This window comes from Rousettus aegyptiacus, unplaced genomic scaffold (assembly GCF_014176215.1).
Source record: "Rousettus aegyptiacus isolate mRouAeg1 unplaced genomic scaffold, mRouAeg1.p scaffold_m13_p_12, whole genome shotgun sequence".
NCBI lineage: Eukaryota > Metazoa > Chordata > Mammalia > Chiroptera > Pteropodidae > Rousettus > Rousettus aegyptiacus.
The window spans coordinates 1,051,540-1,076,726 of NW_023416287.1; the positions used below are offsets into that span (position 1 = coordinate 1,051,540).

The 25,187-nt window shown below is 68.0% G+C and overlaps 1 protein-coding gene and 1 pseudogene across 1 annotated transcript in view; one reads left to right on the forward strand and one right to left on the reverse strand.

Annotated features, from left to right (window-relative positions):
* Positions 1-2,576: 2,576 nt before the first annotated feature.
* The window catches only part of LAMA5 (laminin subunit alpha 5), a 44,698-nt gene continuing 22,087 nt past the window's right edge, over positions 2,577-25,187 (forward strand). The window contains exons 1-16 of the mRNA XM_016132260.2: positions 2,577-2,908; positions 7,016-7,168; positions 14,718-14,835; positions 15,602-15,720; positions 15,804-15,974; positions 16,075-16,172; positions 18,908-19,023; positions 19,383-19,501; positions 19,604-19,694; positions 19,881-20,015; positions 20,100-20,156; positions 24,093-24,233; positions 24,323-24,460; positions 24,548-24,682; positions 24,758-24,892; positions 24,966-25,103. Of these exons, the coding sequence (XP_015987746.2) occupies positions 2,645-2,908; positions 7,016-7,168; positions 14,718-14,835; positions 15,602-15,720; positions 15,804-15,974; positions 16,075-16,172; positions 18,908-19,023; positions 19,383-19,501; positions 19,604-19,694; positions 19,881-20,015; positions 20,100-20,156; positions 24,093-24,233; positions 24,323-24,460; positions 24,548-24,682; positions 24,758-24,892; positions 24,966-25,103 (2,128 nt within the window). The 5' untranslated portion in view covers positions 2,577-2,644. The remainder of the gene's footprint in view (positions 2,909-7,015; positions 7,169-14,717; positions 14,836-15,601; positions 15,721-15,803; positions 15,975-16,074; positions 16,173-18,907; positions 19,024-19,382; positions 19,502-19,603; positions 19,695-19,880; positions 20,016-20,099; positions 20,157-24,092; positions 24,234-24,322; positions 24,461-24,547; positions 24,683-24,757; positions 24,893-24,965; positions 25,104-25,187) is intronic.
* On the reverse strand, positions 4,430-5,550 carry LOC107503670 (annotated as a pseudogene).

Genomic DNA, 25,187 nt, shown 5'->3' on the forward strand with positions numbered 1-25,187 from the left:
CACCCGTGGGCCCTGCTCTGCTGCTGGGGCTTCTCCCCAGGGTGCAGGGCCCAGTGGGAGAGCTGGGATCTGGGGACGGCGGGCCCGGCACTGTCCCCTGCTTTGAACTAGGAGCGCAGTAGTGGGTCACGGGTGTGCAGCCCGCGGGCGGCCGGGCAGCTGCTTTCTGGAAGCCTCTGGCTGAGCCAGGTGGGCCTGTGGCCTGGCTTGTGGGTCCCCACACCTGCCCTGCAGATGGGGCAGGCAGGGACTCCTGGGGCTGCTGTAGTGGGGGCCGGGGGAGGGGGACAGGACTCCTTGGGGCACCCACTCCCTAGGACTGGGGATTGCGGGCAGACGCCAGGTCTGGGGGTGGGGGGCACCGCGGTGGGGACTGGAATGTGGGGGGCACCAGGACCACCGCAGCGGCCTCCTGTGTGCCGGGCATGTCCTCCACTGCCTGGGGGGTGTTGCTGGGCCACCTGGGGACCACTGGCTGGAAACGTGATGCAGGTGGCAGGGCGGAAGTGAGCAGAGCTCCCCTCCCCCACCCCCACCTTCCCCAGGTCGACCCCCCAGGCCTGTGTGTGTAGCCTGGCCACCGCAGAGCACCTCCATCCGCCACGCTGCCCCTCCCTGGCCCAGGCACGCAGTGGGGGCGGAGGGTGGGCCCTCACCCATCTATCCCCCACCATCAGTGGCTCTGGGCCAGCCGTCCAGTGACTGACCCTCCCGGAGCTGGGTGCCTGGCTGACTCAGCGCATTCTTGGGCAGCTGCCCCGCCCTCCTGCCTGCTCTGTGCCCTTGGGCGGCAGAGGCCTGGCCGCTAGGGGGCTCCGAAGGCACCCACCCCCACCTCCCCTGCAGGGCCCTCCAGGAATGCTGGGAAGCGGACCTAAAGGGGGAGAGGGTTCCCAGTCCCCAGCCCGCAGACCGCGGGGCTTGCCGTGGAGGCTTGCCGTGCACGGGGCACCCCGGGGGGCCGGGAAGGTCGAATTCCTCACCTGGGACCTGGCTGTCCCTCGCAAGGGATCATAAATTAGCTTGAGAGCCATCCTGCCTGGGGACCTGGATTCCTCTGCCTCCCGCCCCGGCTTTGGGCGGGTCCTCCCCCACTCCGAGCTTCTCCTGCAAAGGGAACCGCCCCTTCGCACCCTCCCCCGGTGAAAGAATTGAGTTGGGGTGGAGGGGGGCCCTGTCCCACTGTCCCAGCAGGGAAGAGGAGGGGGCGGGGGTGGCCGCCCAACCCGCGGGGGGATTCGGCATTTGCAGGAGGCGGGGGGAGCAGCTGGGAAGATGTGCGCAGTGGGGCCCGCTTCCGGGAGCAGCTGCTGCGCAGGACCCCCGCCAGCACCAGCCGGCCTGGCCGCAGGCACTCGCCCGGCCCTTCGGGACTGTCCAGGGGGTCCCACGTGGGACAGACACCCAGCCGGCCGGCCTGGCGGGGCGCGCAGCGGGGGTGGGGAGCTGCCAGCCCAGCAGCTGTGGCCCCATCCCCGCCCCTTAGGGCTTCCCTGAGGCTGATTTGGGCCAAGAGCCTCCCGACCGCGGGAACAGCTGGGACACAACCCCGAGCTCGGCCTCGAGGTCCAGCCCCTCTTCCCCGGCACCTCGCCGTGCGGGCAGTGAGGGGTGCAGCCTGGCAGATGAAGCTGGGCCCAGGCTCGCCCTGGCGGGAGGGCAGGTCACACCCGGCCCCCCCCCCCCAGAGTGGTGCTCAGTGGGTGTCCCCTCACAGCCTCCTCTGCTCCCGTCGGGCTATGAACACCCGCCCTTGGCTGCAGGGGGGCCCATGGGTGGGCACCCGGTCCAGGCCCTCCTGATCCATCTCCCAGTTTTGGAGTATTTTTAAACTAAACGGAAGCAGGCGGGGTGGGGGTGCTGACTGGGACCTGGTCACCCCAGGGGCACATGGGGTCCCCAGTCCGGTTTCCCTGTCCCTCTGCAGATGGGGTGCCCTCGGGGGCCCACACCCGCAGCTGCTCACAGCTGGCAGAGTGCCCCTTCTTGCACACCTGCAGGGTGGGTCCGATATGCCGGCCGTCCCAGGGGAATAAAGCGAAAACCGGCCTGGGGAGAGGGGTTCGGGCGGGCACCCCGTCTAGCCGTGGGGAGCCGGGCGTCCAGGCTCGCGAGCAGCCGTCGCTCAGGACGCCGTGCGGTTCCGGCGGTGCGGGCGGGGACAGGCTGGACGCGGGCCTGGCGCTTCCGACTCGCAGCCGCGGTGCCTGCGCCCGGGCCGCCGGGGGCGCTCGGCGCCGAGAGGTGCCCGAAGTTAGGGAAACAAAGAGCAGAGCCGCTGGGGTAGGACGAGCCGGGCGGGCGCGCCGGGGACCGAGGGCGCCCGGGAGTGCGGGGGGCCGCCGGGGACCTGGGCCACGCCCTGGGGGGCCTGGGCGGAGCTACGTTCCCACGGCCTGGCCCGGGGCCAGCAGGTGCCCCTTCCGGGAGGCCGGCTGGCCGGCCAGGGTCCGAAGGGTTAATTAGGGCCGTCGGCCGCCCCTCCCCCTCCCCCCTCCCCGGGGCGCGGGGCTCCGGCGCCCGGGCGAGCCGGGGCGGGGCCTGGTCCGCGGGCGGAGCGAACCGGCCCGCCCCGCGCTCACACCCCGCCGGGCTCCAGCCGCGCGCGGTCCCGGAGCTCCGAGGGCGCAGCCGGAGCGGCGAGATGGCGAGGTCGGGCTCGGCGCCGCCGCCGCTGCTGCTGCTGCTGGCCGGGCTGGCGCTGCTGGACGCGGCGCGCGCGGAGGCGGGCGGCGACCTCAGCCTGCACCCGCCCTACTTCAACCTGGCCGAGGGCGCCCGCGTCGCCGCCTCGGCCACCTGCGGCGAGGAGGCCCCGGCGCGCGGCCCCCCGCGCCCCACCGAGGACCTCTACTGCAAGCTGGTGGGCGGCCCCGTGGCGGGCGGGGACCCCAACCAGACCATCCAGGTGAGCGCGGGCTGGGGGCAGGGTCGCCGTGGGCCGGCGGGGTGGACGGGAGACCCGGCCCCGAGGACCCCCGCGCCGCAGCGGATCGGCCTCGGACTTCGCAACTCCTGCCCAAGTTTGCTGGGAGCGCCCCGAGTCGGACCGAAGCCCCGCGTTCCGCCCCGACTCCCCGGTTCCACGTTTCGGGGGAGGGAAAGGATCCCGGCTCGCCAGAGAACTGCGCGTCTCTCCGGGGACGCGCCGCAGCGGCCGCGGGCGGAGGGGACGCTGGCGCGCGGTCCTTGGCGGCCTCGAGTCCCGGGATCCCGGTGAGGCGGGGCTTGGTGGCCTCCTCCTGCTGCCCGCGGGGAGAGGGCGGGCCGCTCCGCCTTCCCCCGGGACAGGCTGGAACCTGCTGGCGTCGGGATGGGACCGGGATGGGGCGGGAGGGGCCAGGCCAGAGTCCCTCACGGCCAGCAGCAGAGGGTTGATGGCGGTGTCCCCACTGGGGGTCTGGGGGCTCCCTGGGGCCCTCACGGTGTTGGAGGGGGGTAGACAAGGGTTTTTAACTGGAGGTGGGAACGGGGAGCTGCCATCAGGGACCCCGTCCCTGGCTGCAACCACTGAAGACCCTCTGGGTCACGGGGCATGTCCTGCCACCCCGAGTCTGTAGGTGGGGCTTGGTTAGTGGGCTCTGCGCATGGACGCCTCCCAGGGAAGTGGGGCAGCGGGGCCTTCGGGGCTTAGGTTGGGGGTTGGGGTCCTGTGAGGATCCTTGGCAGCAGAAGTTGGCCTTGGGGCTGGTGTGGTCTGCTCGAGGAGCTCCCTGACACCATGCTAGGCCCATCATCGCCCCCCCACAAACCTCAATAATCTGAGGGCCCCAGGGCCCCCCTCCGCACAGGGGAGGTGGGGCACGGGGAGAAGGTACCCGGAGAGGCATTCGCTGGGCCCTTCACGGCCTGCCCTCCACCCGCCCTGGCCCTCCGGGGAGGTACGCGCTGAGAGGCCCCTGGTGTGGCAGAGCCGCCCCGGCTCCCCCATAAGCCCAGCGCCGCCGAGAGAGGCCTGGCGCCCGCATCCGGGCGGGGAAGCAGGCCTGGGAAGGCTCGGACACCTGCTGCTGGCAGTGCCACGGCCCAGGTGTCAGGGGGGCCGGGCTTGTGTGGGGGTCCCCAAAGCTGCCCCAGGGCCCTCCTCATTGCTCGGCCGAGATTCTGCTGTTCCAGCCGCAGAGGCTCCAGGCCAGCTCCAGACCCCAGCTCACTCCTCGCTGCCTTTGTTGACCCTTGGGGTGCTCACAGGAGTGGCCTGGCAGCCGGCGACCAGGCGTCAGGTCCCCCCGTCTGCCTCTCCTGCACTGCGTGGCGTGCCTCCCTGACCTCGGGCTCCTCCTCTGGGCACCCCGTGAGGCCCGCCTCGCCTGCACCTCAGGGCTGGGCCCGAGGAGCCCGGGGAGCCATCCGTCACCGTGACTGCTTGCCAACCAGGGTGGCAGCCCTGAGTGAGAGGCCTCAGCCCTGCTCGCCAGCCCACGGCGACGCCCCCTGTAACCCTGCAGCGCCCGGCGTTAGCTGCCCACTAACTTGATCTCAGACAAGTCCCTGGGCTGCCCTCTCCTTGGGGACAGTGGGTCTGCTCAGTGTCCTGGCCTCTGAGGAGACTGGTGGCAGGGCCTCACCCGCGGACCCAGTCTGGAGGCGAGTGGCTGAGCGCAGGAGGTGTCGGGTGGGGGGTGAGCCCCTTTTCTTCATCCTGAGAGCCCCAATTTGTGCCAGTGTGGGGTGGGTCACAGAGCACATGGTGCCCAGTGCCCCAGGCCAGCAGCTCCCAGGGGACCCCTGGAGGAGATAGGACAGAAGCTGGCAGAGGAGGGGGGCATCTCAGCCGGGGCCTGGGTGAGCTCTGCTGGGCGAGGCGGCCCTGGCGCGGGGGCAGGCAGAGGGCAGCTCGGCGCTGGCCTCTCTGCCTCAGGTGGGCATGGGAGGGATCCCGGGCTGGCCTCGGCCCCGCCGGGGAAGTGGGGGCTCGGCCGCCGGCTGGTGACTCACTGGGAGGGGAAGTTCTCAGGGCTGCTTCGTTTGCTCCATTTCCTCGCTCTGTTCCTACAGGACCCTCTGCAGCCGCCCGGGGGGCGGGGGGGGCGGTGAGGCAGGAGTCCTCTGTCCACTGCGAGCCCAAGCCAGGAAGAAAGGCCAGCAGGGAGGGCCCTGTCCCTGAGTGGCCCCCCGCCGTGGCCACCTCCCCGCCTCTCCCAGTGGGCCTGAGCCACAACTTCACTGGGCCCCCTCCACCCTGAGCCAGCCCCCCACGGGGCCCACAGGCGCAGGCAGCCTTGTCTGGACGGCCAGCCCCTCACTGGGGGGCCTTGCCCACCCCACCGGGCCCCTGACGGCCTGCACCTGTGTGCACGGCGCTCTCAGTGACAGCCTCAGCCCCTCCTCCGCCTGTCTCCCGAGAGCTCCCGCAGGCCCTGGAACTGGAGTTCCAGGCTCCAGTTTAGGGGTCGCCGTTTGAGCTTGGCAGCCCAGTCTGCACAGGTCATGCCACCTCTGGGTGTCCCCCGTCGCTGTAGCCCTGGGTGCGGCAGCTCTGGGTGGCAGGTTCAGGACTGCAGTTAAGAACAAGGCACACCCCCTCCTCTGACCCGTCAGCCCCCCATGTGTGTGTGTGTGGGGGGGTGGTAAACACAGAATTACCGATAGCCGGACAATCCCAGGTCTGGAGGTAAATAATGAGGCCGGGTGATGACGAGGGTGTCAGGCCAGCGTCTTGGGTGGTCTGGAGCTGGGTCGGGGACCCCGCCGAGGAGGTGACATCTGAGCCGAGGGACGAGGTCAGGTGCCGAGGCCTCAGGCAGGAGCAAGGTCTGAGATGGGGCCCCCAGAGCACCCAGCCCCGGGGGCCAGGCGCCCCTCTGCCACCCGCCGGTCCTGGCCGCCCAGGCGCACGGTAGAGGCCGGGCGCGGACACGTCTGGGGAGGCGGTGCACCCAAGGGCCCGGGGCTCTCTGTGCCGTGGGCCTGGGGGTGGGGCAGGACGCCCGCAATCCCACCTGGGACGCGGGTGGCGGGGTGGCCGCCTCTCCCCGACAGGGCCTCTCAGGCCTCGGTCGCTGCCAGGCCCCCGAGAGCTGCCTCTGTGTGGGGAGGGAGGCAGGCCCGGTTTCCTCCGGGGTGGGGGTTGGGCCTCCGCTCTGCCCACAGCCAGGGCCGGGCCCTGCCCCCAGCCCCCCCACCCTGGGCTCCCAGCACCTGCTCCTCCCCAGCTGGGACAGCGGGCCGGGAGCCGCTGCCAGGAGCCCTCCGTGCCCCCAGAGGACAGGGCCCTGGCAGGTGTCCGGACCGTGACCGAAGCAGCTGCCAGGCCGGGAGTGGGATCGTTGTTCATCCCGGGGTGCGGAGCAGGTGCCAGCGTCACCCCCACTCTTTGGATGGGGACGCTGAGGCCCAGTGGCCGCCGTGAGTTGGCCCGGTCCCAGGGCTCAGAAGCGGCGGAGCCAGGAGGCCCAGGCCTTGCCTGCCGACTGCCCACAGGCCTCCACTCTGCGGCCAGGCCTCGCAGGCTGCCAGGTGGCTCGGCCTCATCTCGCCGGGGACCCTGGTAACCCAGACGCTCTGGGCGAGGGCCTGGCAGGGCCGCCGTGGGAGATGCCGTTGGAGGTGGAGGGCGTCTGGCTCGCTTCTTCCTGTCCCTCGCCTCCTGTCTGGGGGGTGGGGTGCAGTGAGACTTGTCCCTCAACTGGCCCGTTCCCGAGCCCCGGCTTCACTGGCTTCCTCCCCTACTCAGTGGCTCCTCCTGCCCCAGGGCCTTTGCTCGGGCAGCCCCCCCCCCCGGCACCTGCAGCGCACGCCCCCTTACGGTGCACCCCTCAGCTGCTGCCTCTTCAGGGAGGCGAGCCCTGGAATTCGCACCTAGAGCAGGGGCCCTGTTCCCCATGCTGGCTTCCTCCAGGATGGGTGCGGCCGCCTCCCACAGATGCCGAGTCCCGAGTCGGGCGCGTCGGAGGTTTGCTGAGCGAAGGAGTGACTGCCGGGCGAGGGTCCGGAGATCGGGGGTGGGGGGCGTGAGGTGTGGGAGACGAGGGGCCCAGCCCGGCCCAGCCCTCTGACCGCCCCCTCCCCACAGGGCCAGTACTGTGACATCTGCTCGGCTGCCAACAGCAACAGGGCGCACCCCGCGAGCAATGCCATCGACGGCACGGAGCGCTGGTGGCAGAGCCCGCCGCTGTCCCGCGGCCCGGAGTACAACGAGGTCAACGTCACCCTGGACCTGGGGCAGGTAGAGTGGCCCCCACCCCGCCTCCGCCCTTCCCGCCCTGTTTCCCCTGGGGCACCGGGGCGGGCCCACCCTGCGCGAGCCCTGGTGGCAGGGCGGCCTGGCGCAGACGAGGTGCTGGTGTCAGGCCCGGCTCGGATGGAGGTGTGGCGGTGACCCCCTGGGGGGGTTGGGGCTGACTGGCCGTCCCAGGAGGACAGGGCGCCTGCGGCATTGCAGTGGGAATGCCGAGCCCTGGCCTTCCTCTGAGGCAGTCTACCCCGGGAGCCAGGCCTGGGGTGTGGGAGGGGCCCAGGAATGCGGAGCGGGCCCCTGGGCGGCACATTCCCGGGATACCTGGGCCGCAGAGCCCGCCGGGTTAGCCGTGCCTTCGGGGCAAGGTGTGCCCGCTCCCGCTGGCCCTGTGCAGGCAGGAGCGTGGGGCCAGGCAGGCCCCAGAGACACAGGAGCCCCCTTGGGGCCCTGGGCCAGGTCAGGCCCAGGTCAGGTCCAGTCCGCATCCCGCTCTCTGTGTGACAGGTGCCTGCCTCGGTGTCCTGGGCTGCGAAATAGGTCGGCAGTCCTGCTGCCCCTGGGATGGGCGGAGGCAGGTGATGAGACCCGCCTGCCTGCAGTCGGGGCCGCAGGTGGATCCCGCCAGACCCTGCCCTGTTCCCAGAGGTGGGGGGAGCGCTGACTGCAGGTCTGGGCAGACCCGTCAGCGACCCTGCTGGTCAGCGAACCTCCTGGCCGCGCCTGGAGGCCTGCGGGCCTGGCCCAGTGGCGGGCGGGCAGCGTAGGGAGTGGTTCAAGTCCTAACAGGTGGCCTGGAATGGCGGGAGCCCCTGCATCGGCTGCTGTGTGGGAGGGAGAAGCAACCAGGGTTGGGGGGAAGGGACTGGGTGGGGGCAGGGGCGCTGGGGAGGAGCTACCTGTCTGGGCTCCCAGTGCGCAGGGAGTTACCTGCGGTGGCGGTGGCGTGACCTGGCCCAGGTCTGGGTGGGGCTTCCCCAGTGCCTTTCTGCTCACTGGGTTTTCCTGCCCCAGGAGGGACCTTGTGACCCTGGGTCCCTCTCTCCAGCACTGCCCCGGGGCGCTTGTGGGCAGGTCAGAGGAGACTCTGCTGAGCTGGTGGGACAGGCCTGGCAGGATGGGGGAGGGGCGAGGGCCAAAGCTGGGAGCACTGTGGTCCAGTCTCCATGGCAACCCCTGAGTGGCCGCAAAGGAGGTGGGCACAGTGCCCGCCCGAGCCGCACTGGTGGGCTTATCTGGGGCCCACACGGCCCCCTGCCCCTCCTGGGTCTGAGCCTCCGAAGTCTCCGTCCACGTCTCTGGCCATGTAGCCTGTGCTCAGGCCTCTGCCGCCCGGCATGCACACCTGCCTCCCGGCCTCGGTTCCCCAGATACACAGTGACGCGCAGTTCCTCTTCTCCAAGCATGTCTGGGGCCAGATCAACCCGCCACCCAGCAGGCCAGGCTGCCCTCTCTCCGCTCTCCACACCCCTCCCCCTCCTCCCCGCCCCGCCTGCTCCGCCCCGCCAGCGCCCTGCCTTGCCGTGGGCCTGGGGGCCGCCAGGCTTGTGGGGATGGGAGAGGGGCCCATGGCAGCCGCGCCGTGGGCTTGGAGCTGGGCGCGGCGGGTGGACCTGGTGTCCAGCCCCGTGGGTGGGTCTCTGAGCCACGGTGAGGTTCCCGTGGAAACTGGGGAGTTCATTACCCTTTCTTCACCGAGCCACCGAGCAGCGACTAGATCCCTTTGGGGTGCCCCCACTGGCTAGGGCTGGGGAGAGAGACCAGGCTCTGCCGTCGGCTCCTGGCCTGAGGGCAGAGGAGCCCCTCACAGGGTGGGACGTGGAGGCTCTGGGGAGCGGACGGAGGTGGCTGGGCCTGAGCACGGGGGTGGGGGGGGCATCTCGCAGGCCTGGGCCTGGAGCATGTCCACGCGGCCCCCAGTGACCCTGGGGCCAGTGCCCTCCGGCCTCCCCCGGTCTGGTGACAGTAGTGCCCAGGCGGCCAGGCGGGCACACTCCCGGTGCAGATGAGAGTCGGGCCTGGGGGAGGGGCCCGGCCAGGCTGGCAGGGGCGGCCGGGGAGCCCGGGTCTCGACCCCTGACTGGGCCCTCTGCCCCGGGAAGTACTCGGGGGCGAGGGTCCCAGGGTGGGGCTGGGGCTTCCGTCGGGAAGCGGGTGAGCAGGCAGCGGGCCGGGCACTCCCCGTGGCGTGGGGCCAGCAGCCTTTGTTCTGGCGCTGAGCGGATGCCCGGGCGGGGTGGGGGGGTGGCTGGCACCGCGCATCAGGCGGCCTTCCTGCCCAGCAGGCTGACCATCACGGCACCAGCTCACGCCGGGTAGGCGTCCGGGGCTGGCAGCCCGTGGGGCCGCAGGGAGCCCACCTGCTTCCCAGGGTCCGCACCCCCTGTTCTGATCTTTCCTGTTGGGCAGGGGGCGGCGTTGGACCCTCTTCCTCTCCAGGAGCCGGGTCGTGGTGGATGGGCGTGGGGGGCCTGCCCTGTTTGCTGTGTGGGCCATGTCCGGGAGCCCTCCGCCCCCGCCCTGAGCCTCGCTGGGTGCTGGTCCCCGAAGGGCTTCTCCTCCGAGTACGGCCAGGAAGGCTCCGTGGCTGGCGACTGGGGGACAGTGTCCTGTGTCCCGGTAGTGCCCTGCCTGGGGTCCTCCCAGGGCCCAGAGCTTCTTGCTTATCTCCCAACGCCCCCACCCTCAGGCTCCCGCTGCCTAGGCTCCCCCTTCCCTGGACCCAGGGCAGTGGGGGATGGGGGGGGAAGGGAGGTCCTTTCTGACTGGCCAGGCTTAGGCCATCCGGCAAGGGAGGGCCTGACTTGTGCGCCCTGCCCCCACCAGCGGCCCTGTGTCCCCTGAGCCCAGTGGTTTTAGGGACCTGGGCGGGTGACTTAGGGCAGGTGGGCGTCCCTCTCCACACATCTCCCTGGTAGCCTGGCCGTGAGGGATGCCCCCGCCCTGTGGCTGCAGCCCCCCTTCCCCAGATCTGGCTTCAGGGGAGCAGTGCTGGTGGCTTGTGCAGGGGTACAGCGGGGGAAGGTGCAGGGGCTGTGGCCAGCCTTGGGGTGCAGGCTGCGGTTGTAGACTGTGAGGCCGAAAGTGTTGTTTGGTGGCGAGAAATGCCAGGCCAGGGGTCTGTGCCCTCCCTGGGGGACAGTGGGGGCGGGGTGGGGGGAGCCGTCACCGCCCATGCCGAGGAGCACTGCCCGGGTGGGGCTGCCAACACGGGGGTGGGGGTTGGGGGTCAGCCCCCGGCCGCCTGGGGAAACGGCGCTGTGACAGGCAAAGCCTGTGCCGCCCTCTGGAGGGGACGCGGGCGGCAGCCGCCGTCTGGCCTCTGCTTCGGTCTTCTCTGCACGGTGCGGGGGGGGGGAGCCCCAGCTCGGGCCAGGGTGGGGGAGCAGGCTTCCACCTCGGCAGGGGCCCCCAACACATGGGCTGCTTCGGCTGCCCCCACCCCACGTTCCGGGTGGCAGGCCCTCAGAGGCTGGCTGGCTCGGGGCTCCCTGGGCAGGCCTTCTGGTCCCAGCTGGGCGCCCAGCCAGTGCCCAGTGACCCAGAAGGGTCAGTGGGGTTATTTGAGGGGAGCGGCAGGAAGTATGGCCGAGGCCAGCCAGGCTCTGGTTACAGATCCCAGCGGCCGGGACAGGTGTGGGGGCTGGACCGGACACGGCCCCTTGAGCTGGGCTCCTTGGGGGAGGCCGGGCAGACCCTGGGTGGCCAGCCCGAGGCGCCCCCTCCTCTGGCACAGGCCCCGTCTCTCCTCGTGAGAATCAGCAAACCCTGCCTCTGCTCGTCCCTGTGCTGAGGACACAGGGCCCTCTGTCCCCGGCCGCACGCATCCTGCCGCCACGCACGGCCACCCCGGAGCCCTCGTCCGCCCACTGGGCACGCACGGACGCCCCCGCCAGCTCCGCTGGACCCCCGGGCCCCGGCGGCTCCAAAAGGCGCTCGTTTTCCATGTTTCTAAACAAACCCCCTGGTCCTGACCTCCGCGCACGGCACCAGTCACCGGAGACTAAACTGTTTGGGTTTTGGGTCCCCTTGGGGTAAACTCCACTTCCTGTGGCTGGGGGCTGACCATCTGGCCCGACCCGGGCCGGGCTGCGGGGAGGGGGGCATGGGAGCAGGGCGCCCCGGGCCGGGCCGTACGCCCGTCCAGGCCGTGAGCCCTGGCCCGCCCGCCCGTCGGGGGCCCCTCGGCCCACACCCCTGCTCTGCACACCTGTGCGTGTGACACCCGCCCAGCAGCCGGGCCCCTGGGCCCCCGCCTGCCCGCCACTCCTCCGTGTTTACTCTGCGCCCAGCAGTGGCCTCTCCACTCCCCGCTGTCCTGGAGCCGTGGCCAAGCGCGGCCAGTTTTCGGGCTCCCCAGGCCCGGCTTGTGGGCCGTGCTTATTTACCCAGGTGGGGGCCTGAGCAGACACGCCCGCCTGCCCCAGCCTGGCCCGGCCTGGCCGGCCCCTGCTGTGGCGTTACCCTTATCAGGGTTTCCAAATGGGGTCTCTGCCCACAGCGGGAAGCACACGGGAGAGGGCCAGCGGGGTAGGGGTGGGGCGGGGCCTGGGCCGGGGGTCCAGTCTGGGCAATGGCCAGGGCGCTGGCCCGGACACCTGGTCTAGGAGGGGCTTCCTGCCTCCGCAGGCCACAGCCTGGGACCCTGGCCCATCCCTGGGAGTCAGCGGGGGGCCTGCTTCCTGCAGGGCAGGACAGGGCTGAGTCAGATGCCCGGTGATTCACGCTGCCGGCCGGCCGGTGGGGGCAGGGCCCCACGTCCCTCCGGGCACAAGGGCTTGGCCCTGGTCTCCCCAGCCCTGAGATGGGCCAAGGCAGAGGTGGGGTGTGCTGGCCCTGACCGTCTTCAGGGGTTCCGGCTCCAGCTCTGCCCTCGGCGGCGCGGGTGCTGAGCCCAGGTGGCTGCTGGCCAGCTGTCACCCTCTGCACCAGCTGTTCCCGAGGGGTTAGAGACCCTGCTGGTTCTGCACCTCTGTTTCTTCAGACCTCCTCGTCTGTCCGGATTCCAGCCCTGCCCCTGCGCACGCCCGTCCCCGCACCTGTGTCCCTGGACACCGGAGTGTGGTACGGCCCAGGTGGCCCTGCTAGGTGGCTGCTGGCCTCTGCTCGCCCACCTCTAGGGATAAGCAGCACCTGCCTGCGCAAGGCTCCTGGAGCTGCCACTCCATCTTGGACCCCCCGTCTTTGCACCTCCGCGGTGGTTGTCCTTCCACTGCCCCGTGCCCGGGGGCGGGCGTGACTTCCAGGGGCCATGCAGCCATTGATGCCTAGAATCCCCCCGGGCCTTCTGCTCCAGCGTGTCAGGCCAGGGTCTGGGGGCAGCGCCCTGCGGGGGGGCCCTGGCCCTCCACCGGCGGGCCGGGTGGGGGGGCCGAGAGGCAGCCCGGCTGCTGTTCTGGAAGAGTGCCTGCCCTAAAATAGCCAGATTGTTAAAAATAACTCAGGAGGCTTTTGTTTGACTTTTGCTTTAAAAGACTTTTTTCCTCCTGCAGAGAACTGTGCAGCAGCGGGAAAGGTCAGCGGTGGGGCCGGGCGGGGGGGCGGGCAAGGCTGTGTCCAGGGGTCCGGGTCCGCGCCCTTCCTGGGGCATGCCCCGTGTGGCCTTGGGAGCAGCATCAGGTCGGGCACAGGTGGAGCGCGCTGGGAACACGCCCTTCTCCCCTGCAGCCCGGGCCACGTGTCCGGAGCCCCACGGACGACCGGGTAGACAGAGGCCGGGGTCAGAGGCCGGGGTCTCTTTTCGACCGCGTCCCGGCATGTGGGTGGGGTGGAAGCGGCCGAGCCGCCGCGTCCTGCCCGATCGGCCTTCGAATCAGTATTTGTGCAAGTGCTCTCAGCTGGGAAGAATGTGCCCGGCCCTCCGACCTGGGGGAGGGACAGAGCTGGCCAGTGGAGGGTCCCGCCTGGTGGCCTCGCTCAGGGAAAGGCGGGGGTGGGTCCCAGGGGGCTCAGTGGGAGCCTTCAATCTCCTGGGGGGGCCTTTGGTGGGGGTGTGCTGCGGGCCCCCCCAGGAGAGTGAGCAGCCTGTGTCCGTGTGTCCGTGACTCACAGACATCCAGGCCCCAACTACCTACCCTTCCTCACAGAGACCCCTCCTGGCACAAGGGCCGCCCGAGGCCCCCAGGGCTCCCTGGAATGCCTGAGGGTTGGCCAAGGTGCTGGCTGGGTGCAGCCTCTGTCCTCTAGGGGCTCATTCCCCTCCCCCGACCAGGCGGACCAGGGGAAGATGACATCAGAGCCTGGCAGTGGGTGAATAGGCTGCACCCCCCACCCTGGGGAGAGGCCGCTTGGCTTGATGTGTGCTGTCCCTGCGAACACCAGACCTTCCAGGAAGGGCAGGACTCAGAACAGGCGTGTCTTGGGGTCCTGGGACCCTGCCCCCACCGGCATTCCTAGCAGCCTGTGCCTCCTGAGGGCTGGGCCGCCAGGGGTCCACTGTCCCTCCAGAGTCACCATGCAGGCTGGGGGGGTCTGTGTCCCTCCACTCACCCTGCCTGGTTCCTGGACAATGGCCCGTCCCACTTTGTTGTCCCCTGGGCTTTGGGGCCAAGGGGGAGGGGCTCAATGGTCCTGAGCTAAGAGGCCTGGGAGGCCAAGCCTGGGGCGGGCGAGGGTGGGGGGTGGGGGAACGGGAGGGAGGGCTGGGGTGTGTGCCGGGCACAGCAGACGCCCGCTGGGCTGTGAGGGTGGAGCCTGCTCAGCGCCCGCCCTCCCAGGGGTCTGGGGGCCCCGGCCTTGTCATGGAGGCCACGGGCTGGGCAGGTGCTTCTGCCTGGGCCACTGCTGTTCCCAGTGGACCCAGAGCCCTTGGGCTGAGCCCCGGAGTCGTGGGTCCCAGGCACAGACATGGGACCCCCGCCACGCTGTGTTCCCGGGGGAGCTGGATGAGAGCCGCCTCTGTCAGGGAGAGCTGGCTTCTCATTTTCCAGTCTGTTTCCCCTGTTGGGGCTCTGTGACAGTGGTGGGGGCTGGGCCCGGCTGCTCCAGGCCACCTGTCCCCAGGGGCCTCCGAGGCCAGGGCCGGTCAGTAAGTAGAGGGGCAGGTTCTGAGTTAGCTCTGAGAATGATGGCGTAGTGACCATGTGAGGCTGGACCGGGCCCTGTACAGGGTGGGAGGTCACCGGCAGCTGTGCAGGGAGCTCAGGCTTGCTGGGGAGCTGAGGACGCTGTCTGGCCACTGCTCAACCCAGCCCAGCCCTGGGCACCGCAGCTGTGGGGTGACCCCTGTCGTCTCAGCCAGCCCCTCCACGGGCCCTGTAGATGTCTGCCCCCCACATGCCCCGGCAGCTACCTGGCCCGTCTCAGCCTCAGAGCCCAGGGACCTGTATGGCTGCTGGGGTCCTGGGTGTGTGCACCCCGAGACCCAGTGTCCGGTGAAGGCCTCAGTGGCCGGGGCTGGTCAGCAGCCCCAGGGCTGCTCCCCGAGCCAGCTGGCCCCCAGCACAGCCACAGATGTCCGCCGTGGGAGCGGGAAGCCCCGCGCCAGAGGCTGGGGGTGGCCCTCCGGATGCCTCGGGCGTCAACTCCCTCACCCCCACAGGTGTTCCACGTGGCCTACGTGCTCATCAAGTTTGCCAACGCCCCTCGGCCAGACCTGTGGGTGCTGGAGCGGTCCACGGACTTCGGCCGCACCTACCAGCCCTGGCAGTTCTTCGCCTGTGAGTGTCCCGGAGCCCGGGGCTGGCCGGGGCGTCCCCGGGGGCGGCCGTCAGCACCGAACTCTCGGGGGCTCGGCTTCCACATGGGTCAAGACTGCGGGTACATGAGGGGGGCTGTGTCCCCGATGTAGGGCACGGCTAGGTCCGGGGCTGGTGGCGCCTGGAGTCCCCATGCTGTCTCTTGGCTCCCTCTGGGCTTGCTTCCTGCTCCGGCAGCTGCTGAGGTGACGGAGGTGGCCAGCTGGGCTGCCTGGCCAGAGGAACACGGGGCCACGCTCACTGACCGGCCACGTCACGTGTCGCCGGGCCCAGCCGTGTAGCTGTCGGGGCTGCTCCGGCTGGGCAGGCCGGGGTCGCCTTTCTCTCCAGCACTCCACGCCCGGCAGCGGGGCGGGCAGTCCTCCGAAGGGCCATGGGGAACAGTCCCCCAAGCCCTGGGATCAGGGGACCGTCCGGGGGCCCCGTTCTCTGCAGAGAGGGACAGCTCATGCCACGTGGGCCGGTTCCGAATCCCCAGGCTGGGGCATGGCGCTCCGCCTGGGGCCCCGTGGTGCATTCCCTGGAAGGCCCCTCCGTCAGCCAGAGTGCCCCTCTCTCCAGCAAAGCCCTGGGGCGGCGGACGCCCATCCAGGCAGGGCTTGTTCCCACCGCACAGCCGAGGCCGCGAGGCTTGCGAGGCCAGGCCCGCGGGGCGCTGCCGTGGGGGCGGGGCGCACGAGGTTTCCGGGAGCCCCGCACCCTCACCTTCCGGGGGGGTGTCCCGCAGCCTCCAAGCGGGACTGCCTTGAGCGGTTCGGGGCGCGGACGCTGGAGCGCATCACGCGGGACGACGACGTCATCTGCACCACCGAGTACTCGCGGATCGTGCCCCTGGAGAATGGCGAGGTGGGCCCCGTAGGGCAGGGCAGGGCGGCGGCTGGCCGGGCGCCGGCGCTGGGGCGGCAGCTGACCACGCCCACTGCCCGCAGGTCGTGGTGTCCCTGGTGAACAGGCGCCCTGGGGCCATGAACTTCTCCTACTCGCCCCTGCTGCGCGACTTCACCAAGGCCACCAACATCCGCCTGCGCTTCCTGCGCACGAACACGCTGCTGGGCCACCTCATGGGCAAGGCGCTGCGGGACCCCACGGTCACCCGGCGGGTGAGCACGCGGGCGGGCTGGGCCGCGCGGGGGTCTGGGCCACACGTGCGGGCGGGGCGGGGCGCGGCGCGTGGCCCGTGCTCACGGCCGGCGGGCGCAGTACTATTACAGCATCAAGGACATCAGCATCGGTGGCCGCTGCGTCTGCCATGGTCACGCCGACGTGTGTGACGCCAAAGACCCCACAGACCCCTTCAGGTGAGACCCGCAGCCCCGCCCCGCCGCCCCGCCCGGGGGTGGGGGGCCTGGTTCATGGCCGGCTTTGGCCGCCACCTCGGGGGCTCCATTTCCCATGTGCAGGGTGAGGTGCCCGGGGACGGATGTCCTGCCGTCAGCAGCCGTGGGGCTGTTGTCTGGACCCCAGCCAGCTGCCCCTCCCTCTCCAGGGGGAGCCCAGGGCCTTGTAGGGAGTCGCGGAGGGAGGCGGTGGGCCTGAGGCTGCATGTCCCTGTCCTCTGGGCCGCACGGGTGCCCACGCAACACCTTCTCTCAGCACAGCGCACCCCCTGCTGTCCCCACCCCGACCTCCACTGCCCACCACGAGCGGGCCAAGGCCCAGGGGTTGGGGGGTGAGGGGGTGCCCTGCACAGCGCTGGCAGCAGACCCCGGGCCACAGGGGGCCATGAGCCCCCTCCCGCCCCACTCCGCGTCTTTACTAAGCTGCAGTAGGTGTTGTGGGCCCATGTGGCTCCGGGCGCCCTGAATTCCACAGTGAATACTCACCGGAATCACCAGCTCTGGGCCCGGGCGCCCCCCTGCTCCCTGCCTCTGTTTGCTCACCCCTCCTCCCTCGCCCCTCCTTCCCTCTCTCTCTTCTCCCCTCCTTCCCTCCTTCCCTTCTTTGCTTCCTTCCTTCTACAGCTGTGTGTTGAGCTAACTCATGCTGGGTACTGTCCCTGCCCCGGGGACACAGGTGGGCCCCCAGCCCAGCCCCGGGAGCACCTGTTTTGGGGAGACAGGGAACATGCGAACATGGGCCCAACATGGTGGTCCCGCAGGGCCGTGCCGTGGGCCGTAAGCGGGGACGGGGCTGGACACAAGGCTGAGAGGTGCAGCAGGGCCTGCAAGGGGTGCTCTGCAGCGGGGTTCCTGGACCGCCTCCTGCAGCCGGGCACCCCCAGCAGGGAGCTGGCAAGCTCCACCCCCCCCCGTACTCCCCTCCCCTCACAATCATGCGGCCCCTCTTCACGCATTTGGATTTGGGGCCTGCTCTGTGCCTTTTGCTGGGTTTTATTGGTTTGTCCGCACCCCAGTTTATAGGGGAGGCACAGAAGCTCACTCCTGCTCTCGCAGTCAGAGCCACACAGAGGCGGACCCCAGACCTCTCCACTGTGGCTGAGGGGTCTGCAGGGGGCGGGCTGTGGTCACCCTAGCCTGAGGACTCGGGCCAGCCACCCCCCCGCAGGTGTGGGTTCTGCGCCGAGTATAGCCCCAATGACTGCTCTGGGAAACCAGGTGGCAGGTAGTGTCACACGAGGCCTGGGACAGGAGCCCGCTAGGTGCCAGATCGCTCTCAGATGAGAGGCAGGCCTGCCCACACCTGCTGGGATGTCCCAGGCATCCGCCCTGACTCACCTGCACCTGGGCGCAGCCTGCGCTCAGCTCGCCCTGCAGGGCGGCAGAAGGGTCGCGTGGGCCGTGCAGCGGCCCCAGCTCCCATCACACGGCAGGGGCCCAGAGCATCAGCCTGCCCCATGCTCCCGGCCACCTCTGCAGGGCGCCCTCCACCCCTTACTGCCGGCGCCTCCGGCCCCACCCGCGCCCTGTCTGCCACCTGCAGCACCGTCGCCTCCATCACGGCTGGCTGCCGGCCTGGCTCTGCTGAACCCTCTCCCTCTTCTCCCCGTGACTTGCGGGTCACACGTCTGTGGCATTGCATCTTTACGTCTAGATTCCTTCAGCTACAATCTTTAAACGTTCTTGTCTTACGGGTTTGACCCGATGGCTCCATAACAGGCTTGGGGTCCAGTCCCGCTGTTCGCCGTGTTGGTGGATTCTGGCCCTTTGTGACCCCCCCATGCCCTGGGCAGGGAAGGAGCCCTGAGTGGCTCAGTGAGGTCTTTTGCCAAACACCTCAGGGTCTCACCAGCCTGGCGCCACATTTTCTACTAATTCCTTGGTTTAGAAGCGCCCTGACCACGTAGATTCCTGAAAGATCAAATGCCAGCTACAGGCCCGTGGGTCCAGATTCAAGACAGGTGGACTTGCTGTGGCCACCTGTGGGTTGCATGTGGGTTATTTCTACCTCCTCTTCCACGAGGCCCTCCAGATGTCCCTGGACTCTGAGGGACAGCAGTGTTGACTCCCAAGGCCCTGCGGACCCTGTGAAGGATGGGGCTAGAGCTCAGGGTCCCCCTTCATGGACTGGCTTCTGGGGTCACACACAGCAGTGGCCCACGACCCAGGAGCATGCAGCGAGCGCGGGGCCGACTCTTGCCCTACCTCAACTGAGCTGTGATCGGTGCTGGGGGCGGGGCTTTGGCCTGGGTGTCTGTGCGGTAGGTGGCTGCAACCTCAGTTCCCAACTGCGACCAGCTGTCCCCCTGCCCACTGAGCCAGCAGGAGCGCTGTCTGGGACAGCAGGCAGGATTCCAGCCTCCGAGTGGTACCCACCCCCAGCTGGACGAGGAAGCAGCTCTCGGCCACCTGCCCCTGGGGAGCTGCCCGGGATGCGTGGTGGGGTCTGGCTGAGCTCTGGGCCTCGAGGCTGGCTCACAGGCTGTGGTCTTGGCCTTGGGTTCTGGCCTGGTGGGGATGACGTGGCTCCAGAGCCCAGTGCTCCAGGCTGACCGCAGGCAGGGGTCACCACACTGACCACTCAGAGTCCTGCCCCAGGCCTTGCGCACCAACACATCCCTGCCACCTCCGCCTCCTCATGTCCCTCTGGGTCCGTGGCGGGTCCGAGCCCTTCCGCGCCCGTGTGTCCCCCACAGGCTGCAGTGTGCCTGCCAGCACAACACGTGTGGGGGCTCCTGTGACCGCTGCTGCCCCGGCTTCAACCAGCAGCCGTGGAAGCCGGCCACCACCGACAGTGCCAACGAGTGCCAGTGTGAGTGCCCCTGCGTGCACACACATGCTTGCAGCGCTCACGCATGCTCACAATGCACACGGGGCGCTCACGCACGGCATGTGCATGCCCGCGCATGGCCACATGCTTGCCCAGGGCTCACACCTGCACACATTGACACGCGCGCACACTCGTGTGATGCACACACGGTGCTCACATGCATATAAATGCACACGCGTACATAATACACCCCGCACTCATACGGTGCCCATACACGTGCTGCTGGCACACTCAGGCAACAGGCACCTTCTGCCACCTGAGCCAGGCCACATCTGGGGTCATCCGTGGTTTGTGGGATGCAGCCCGGCGGTCCCCGCCAGACTGAGTGCCCTTCCCTGCAGCCTGCAACTGCCACGGCCACGCGCACGACTGCTACTACGACCCCGAGGTGGACCGGCGCGGCGCCAGCCAGAACAGCGACAACGTCTACCAGGGCGGGGGCGTGTGCGTCGACTGCCAGGTGGGCGGGTGCTGCCAGGTCCGGGGGGCGGGGCGCGGGGCGGGGCCAGGGAGGGGCGGGGCGCGGGGAGGAGCGCGGGCTCAGCGGCCCCGCCCCCCGCAGCACCACACCACCGGCGTCAACTGCGAGCGCTGCCTGCCCGGCTTCCACCGCGACCCGGACCAGCCCCTGGACTCGCCGCGCGCCTGCCGCCGTGAGTGCGGGGCGCCCGGGCTGCCGCGGGGTCTGCGGCTCCCGCATGCCGGGGTCCTTCACACCGCGCTGGGGGCCTGGCCCGGGCCCTCACCTCGCTGCCCAGATCGGGTGGGCGACAGGGGACCGTCCCGCCCTGGGCCCCCGATAGCCCTGGGCTGGGGGCTCATGACTCCCCACCCCCCAGCCTGCAACTGCGAGTCGGACTTCACCGACGGGACGTGTGAGGACCTGACGGGCCGCTGCTACTGCCGGCCGAACTTCACGGGGGAGCGGTGCGACGCGTGCGCCGAGGGCTTCGCGGGCTTCCCGCACTGCGACCGTGAGCACGCGGCCGGGGCGGGGGGGGGGGGGGCGCCCCGTCCTGCCCGCGGCCGGCGGCTCACGTGCCCTACCTCCCCCGCAGCGGTGTCCTCCCCTAACAGCACCGGGGAGCAGGTCCAGCCGGCCGGGCAGATCGTGAGTAAGTGTCCCCGGGGTCCCCATCCCGTGGGGCGGGACGGGGCGCAGAACCGCCCAGCAAACAGCGAGGGGGTTCCTTGTGGTTCTTTCATTCGCATACGGATAATACACGTTCACGCTAGAAAACGCAGAAAATGCAAACGAGCAGAGTCGAAGCGGACTCGCAGCCAGAGCCGCTCGCGCCCGCACCTGTCCGCGTGCGCACGTGGCCCTTCCAGACCCGCACGTGCCACACGCGCTGTCCCCGGGCTGCGTTTTCCACCCACCGCCGTCCTGTGAACGTGGCCCTTTGGCTCCACGTTATTCAGAAAGACAGAGCGTGTGTTTAACCAACTCCCAGTTGCTGGAATTTTAGGTTCTTTCCAGTTTTCCTTTTTTAAATGCTCCGGTAAACATCTTTAGGGCCAACGCTTCCCATCGGTTCTCACTTTTCTTCCTGCGGGACAGTCTCCCGGAGCAGGTTCTGCGTGGGCGCCTGGCGTCGGACACCGCTCGCTCTCCAAGTGCGGCCGTCCGCCCGCACCGGGTCGCCCGGGCCGCGTCCGCACGCGCCCGTGGGGTCGTTGTCCTCGCGACACAGCCACGTTTATCGTCAGCGCGATTCGCATCCCTGGGAGACGCGCGTCCCCCGGCGCCGGGACGTGCCCCGGTCTGGGCAGTGGGCGCCCTCCTTCCCCGAGCGGACAGACGGCAGCGCCGCGCTTCACGTCCGAGCCGTGGGTCGGGGGCTCGCGTGGCTCACCGCGGTCGGCCGCGCTTCCCGCGGCTCTGGGAGGTGCAGCCGGCCCTTCCCGCCCCGGGCCGAGCTCCCGCCCCTGTCCTCGCCGCCAGCGGGCCCTGTGGCCGTTACTCTTCAGGGCGCTTTTATTCGTGCGGCGGCGCGTTATACTCCAGGCGAGTCTGGTGGCGTTCTCCGCGGCCTCCCACCCAGCCACGTTTGGGGGGCGGTCCCTCGGGGCCTCGGCCCGCGTCTGCTGGTGCTCTGGGAGCTTTTCTTCTCCGCATGTGAACATTTCCTCATTCATCAGCTCCGTAAGCCAGGTCTGACCTATTTCACTCCACGGAACACCCGCTAGGTCCATCCGTGTTGTCGCGAACAGCGAGGTCTCCTTTCCTCACGCCCAGTGCTGTTCCGTCCTGTGTGCGAACCCCATCTTCTCCCCAGTCGTGGAGCAAAGGACAGTCCGGTGGTACCCACGTCTCGGCCATTGCGAACGGCCTGCAGTGGACACGGGGGTCTCTTTTCTAATTGGTGTTTGTCTTTAGACGAATACCGAGAGGGACTGCTGGGTCGTTTAGGGGCTCTCTTTAATTTTTTGGGGACCCTCCATGCTGTTTTCCACAGCGGCGGCACCAGTTTACAGCCCCAGCAGTGTGCGTGAGGACGCCCCTCCCGGGAGCTCCCCCCTCCCCTCGGTCTCTGACGGAGTCTGTCGGGGTGCAGCGACTTCTCACTGCGGTTTCCATTTGCGTCTCTCTGACGACTGGTGATGTCGAGCATCTTTTCGTGGGTCTCTTGGCCACCTGTGTGTCCTCTTCGGGGAGAGGTCTATCCAGGTCCTCTGCCCATTTTTTTAACTGGAGTTTTTTTCTTCTGACGCGCGGTTATATGAGTTCTTCATGCATTCTCGGGTGTGTCAGGCTGCTTTCTGGTCCCGTCGATGGCTGCCTTTGCCACGCCAACTGCATTTCGCTTTCGGTCTGTGCGTCGTGCAGTGGACGGTGGTGACGCCTTTTCCAGCGTGAACCACCGTCAAACGGGCGCTTCCGTCGGCGCGGCCGGTGGGAAGGGTCCCTGTTTTCATGCCGTCTCGTTTCGGTTTTGTAATGCACCTTGTGAAACGTTTGGAAATGATCCGTACTTTGTTAAGCCCCACAGCAGTTTAAAAACCACAGGGATTACCTGTTCATTAAAAGTTCGATGGGACTCATAAAACCACCTGACCTGGTATCTGTTTTTCAGTGGAGCTCTCCCCCCACCCCCCCACCCAAATGGAGTTCTTATAGTTTTCACTTTTTCTATGGTCCTTATGCCTGGTTTCTACCCCATCTTAAGTCAATTTCGGTTATTTACATTTTCTTAGCAAGTCCTTTGTGTCATTTGGATTTTTAAATGTATTGGCACAAAGTCACACGGCATTCTGTCATAACTTTAAAATTCTTTTCATTCTTACTGTCTATTTTTACTTTCTTTTCTTTTTTTCCTCTATTATGTCTAACAGAAACGCATTGAATTTATTGGTGTTTTCAAAGTACAGCTAAAGGTTATAGTGATGATATCTACATCGGTTTTTCTTTTAGTTTTGGAGAGAGATTTTGATTCCTGATAGAGAAAATTTTAGACTAAAATGTTTAATTCCTTTTATCTCCTTTATTTTGTTTGATTACCATTTTCCGTAGCTTCTTGGACTAGTTATCATTGTCAGCTTTTTAGTTATCAACAAAAAGGTCTGAGCACTGGTCCTCAGGCAGGGGTGATTTCAGCCCACAGGAAGATGTCTTAAATGTCTTTCTGGTTGTTGTGACTGGGGGTGCCATCGACATCCAGTGGGTGGAGGTCAGGGGTGCTGCCAAATGCCCTACAGTGCACGGGACACCCCCACAGTCGTTGCCAGCCCGGAACGTCAGTGGTGCCAAGGTTGAGCAGCCCTGGGTTGAAGCTATCAGCTTGCCCCAGGGTGTAACTTTGGCTGGATGCATCCCAGAGGGTTGATTGCCATGTTCTCACTACTGCTTTTCCTACACGGCCTGTCATTTCCGTTTTCATTTTCTTTTGACCCAAATTGTTTAGAACTGTGTTTCTCATTCTGGGAGATTGTCTTTGCTTTTCACTTTTCTAGATGGTTCCATGAACGTTGATTGGACAAGAACATGCATTCTCTGTTGCGTACAGGTGTCCGTGTGTTCATCTGTTAAGGCACGAGTGTTATTATGCTATTTAAATCCATTCCATCGTTGCCTGATTTTTGTCACATTCTGAAAACAGTGTGTTTAGTCTTTCTCTCTAGGACCGTGGTTTTTCCAAATTCTCCTCGGAATTTTCATAGTTTAACTTTCTGCACCCGGAGACCATATTTATCCCGCTCATAGACCATTGGGTTTGCCGCCTCTCGGGGGGGGGGGGGTCCCTGTTCTCAGTGCGCCGCTCCATTCGTCCTCATTCATGCTCGTGGCCCGGGGCTCGCTGGCTCTTCGCCTGCACCCTCGCCCGCTCTGCGTGTGTCCTCGGTCCCCGGTGTGTCCCTTCAAGAGCACGAGCCTGGATTTTCACTTTCGTCAAACTGACGGTACCTAAGGAAAGGAGACCTGGCCTGGCACGGGGACCGTGGCCGCGGCTGGTCGGGGCTCCTGCCTCCACCGTGTCGTTTCCCCTTTTCTACTTAATCTTTCTTTTCCTTCCTTTCACTGGATTGAGCCGCATAGATGTGCTTTGGTCTTGGTTGGTTGGTTTGTGTTTCCTCCTCGGAGGGTTTGCAAGTTCTATTTCTACCTCTGGTGTGGCTCATGGGGACCGGACGTTTTGACAAACGTTGAAATTTCATTTTCCGTCGGTAGCAAAAACTAAACAGCATTCATGACCGTCTCTTTTTTGCACAAGTTGAGACACTTGGTGTGCTTTCCCTCACCTTTTCCCGACCCCGGAGCTCTTCATAAAGACTCGACCTTTCTTTGCGCCGGCGTGGTTTGGCGTGGTTTTGCGTTTCTGTGGCCCGCGGTGGGCTCGGCGTCTCCAGTGCGAACAGCTAAGCACACGCGATGCAGTTGTCCTCGTCTTGGCACACCTCTGCTTTCCCTTCGTGGGAATTTTGTGTCTTGGTTTTGTACGCGTGCCGTGTGACAGTGTACGGAGATGCGCTTGTGAGAAGCGGGGGGCTTTCAGCGGGAAGGTCGGCTGTGCGGGGCCCTGAGACGCGCCTCCCGCCCACCTGCCTTGCAGACTGTGACTGCAGCGCCGCCGGGACCGAGGGCAACGCCTGCCGGAAGGACCCACGGGTGGGCCGCTGCGTCTGCAAACCCAACTTCCAGGGCACCCACTGCGAGCTCTGCGCCCCGGGGTTCTTCGGCCCGGGCTGCCAGCGTGAGTCCCGCTCCCCTGCGCCCCCCAATCCCCGCACGGACACTGGGAGCCTGGCCCCGCTCCGACTGAGCGTGGCCGTCCCCCCACAGCCTGCCAGTGTTCTAGCCCCGGAGTGGTGGACGGTGACTGTGACCGAGACTCGGGCCAGTGCACGTGCCGGGCAGGCTTCGAGGGGACCGCGTGCGACCGCTGTGCCCCTGGCTACTTCCGCTTCCCCCTCTGCCAGCGTGCGTGAGGCCGCCCCTGGCGCGTGGGCGGGCGTGGGGCCGGGGCTGGCCCGCCCGGCTCAGGCCCCACACACCTCTGCTCCACAGTGTGTGGCTGCAGCCCCGCAGGGACCCTGCCCGAGGGCTGCGACGAGGCTGGCCGCTGCCTGTGCCGGCCTGGGTTTGATGGCCCTCACTGTGACCGCTGCCACCCCGGCTACCACGGCTACCCCGACTGCCGCGGTGAGCAGAGGGGCTGGGGCCCAGGCGGGGCAGGGGGCACCCACGGGTGCCACGGCCTGACTCTGCCGCTTGCAGCCTGCAGCTGCGACCCCCGGGGCGCCCTGGACGAGGTCTGCGGGGCAGGCGGGCTGTGTCGCTGCCGCCCCGGCTACACGGGCGCCGCCTGCCAGGAGTGCAGCCCCGGCCACCACGGCTTCCCCGCCTGTGCCCGTAAGTGTCCTCGCGGGAGGCGGGGCGGGCCGGCGCGCCCCGCCGCACACCCACCCGCTTCCTGTCCCCCCAGCCTGCCACTGCTCTGCGGACGGCTCTCTGCACGCAGCCTGCGACCCTCGCAGCGGGCAGTGCAGCTGCCGGCCCCGCGTGACAGGGCTGCGGTGTGACGCGTGTGTGCCCGGCACCTACAACTTCCCCGCCTGCGAAGGTGAGGCTGGCGCGGCGTGCGCGGCGTGCGCCAGGCACCCCTCCGCCGTCCGGGCGCCGAGCCCCATGGGGCGCGGGTCCCACC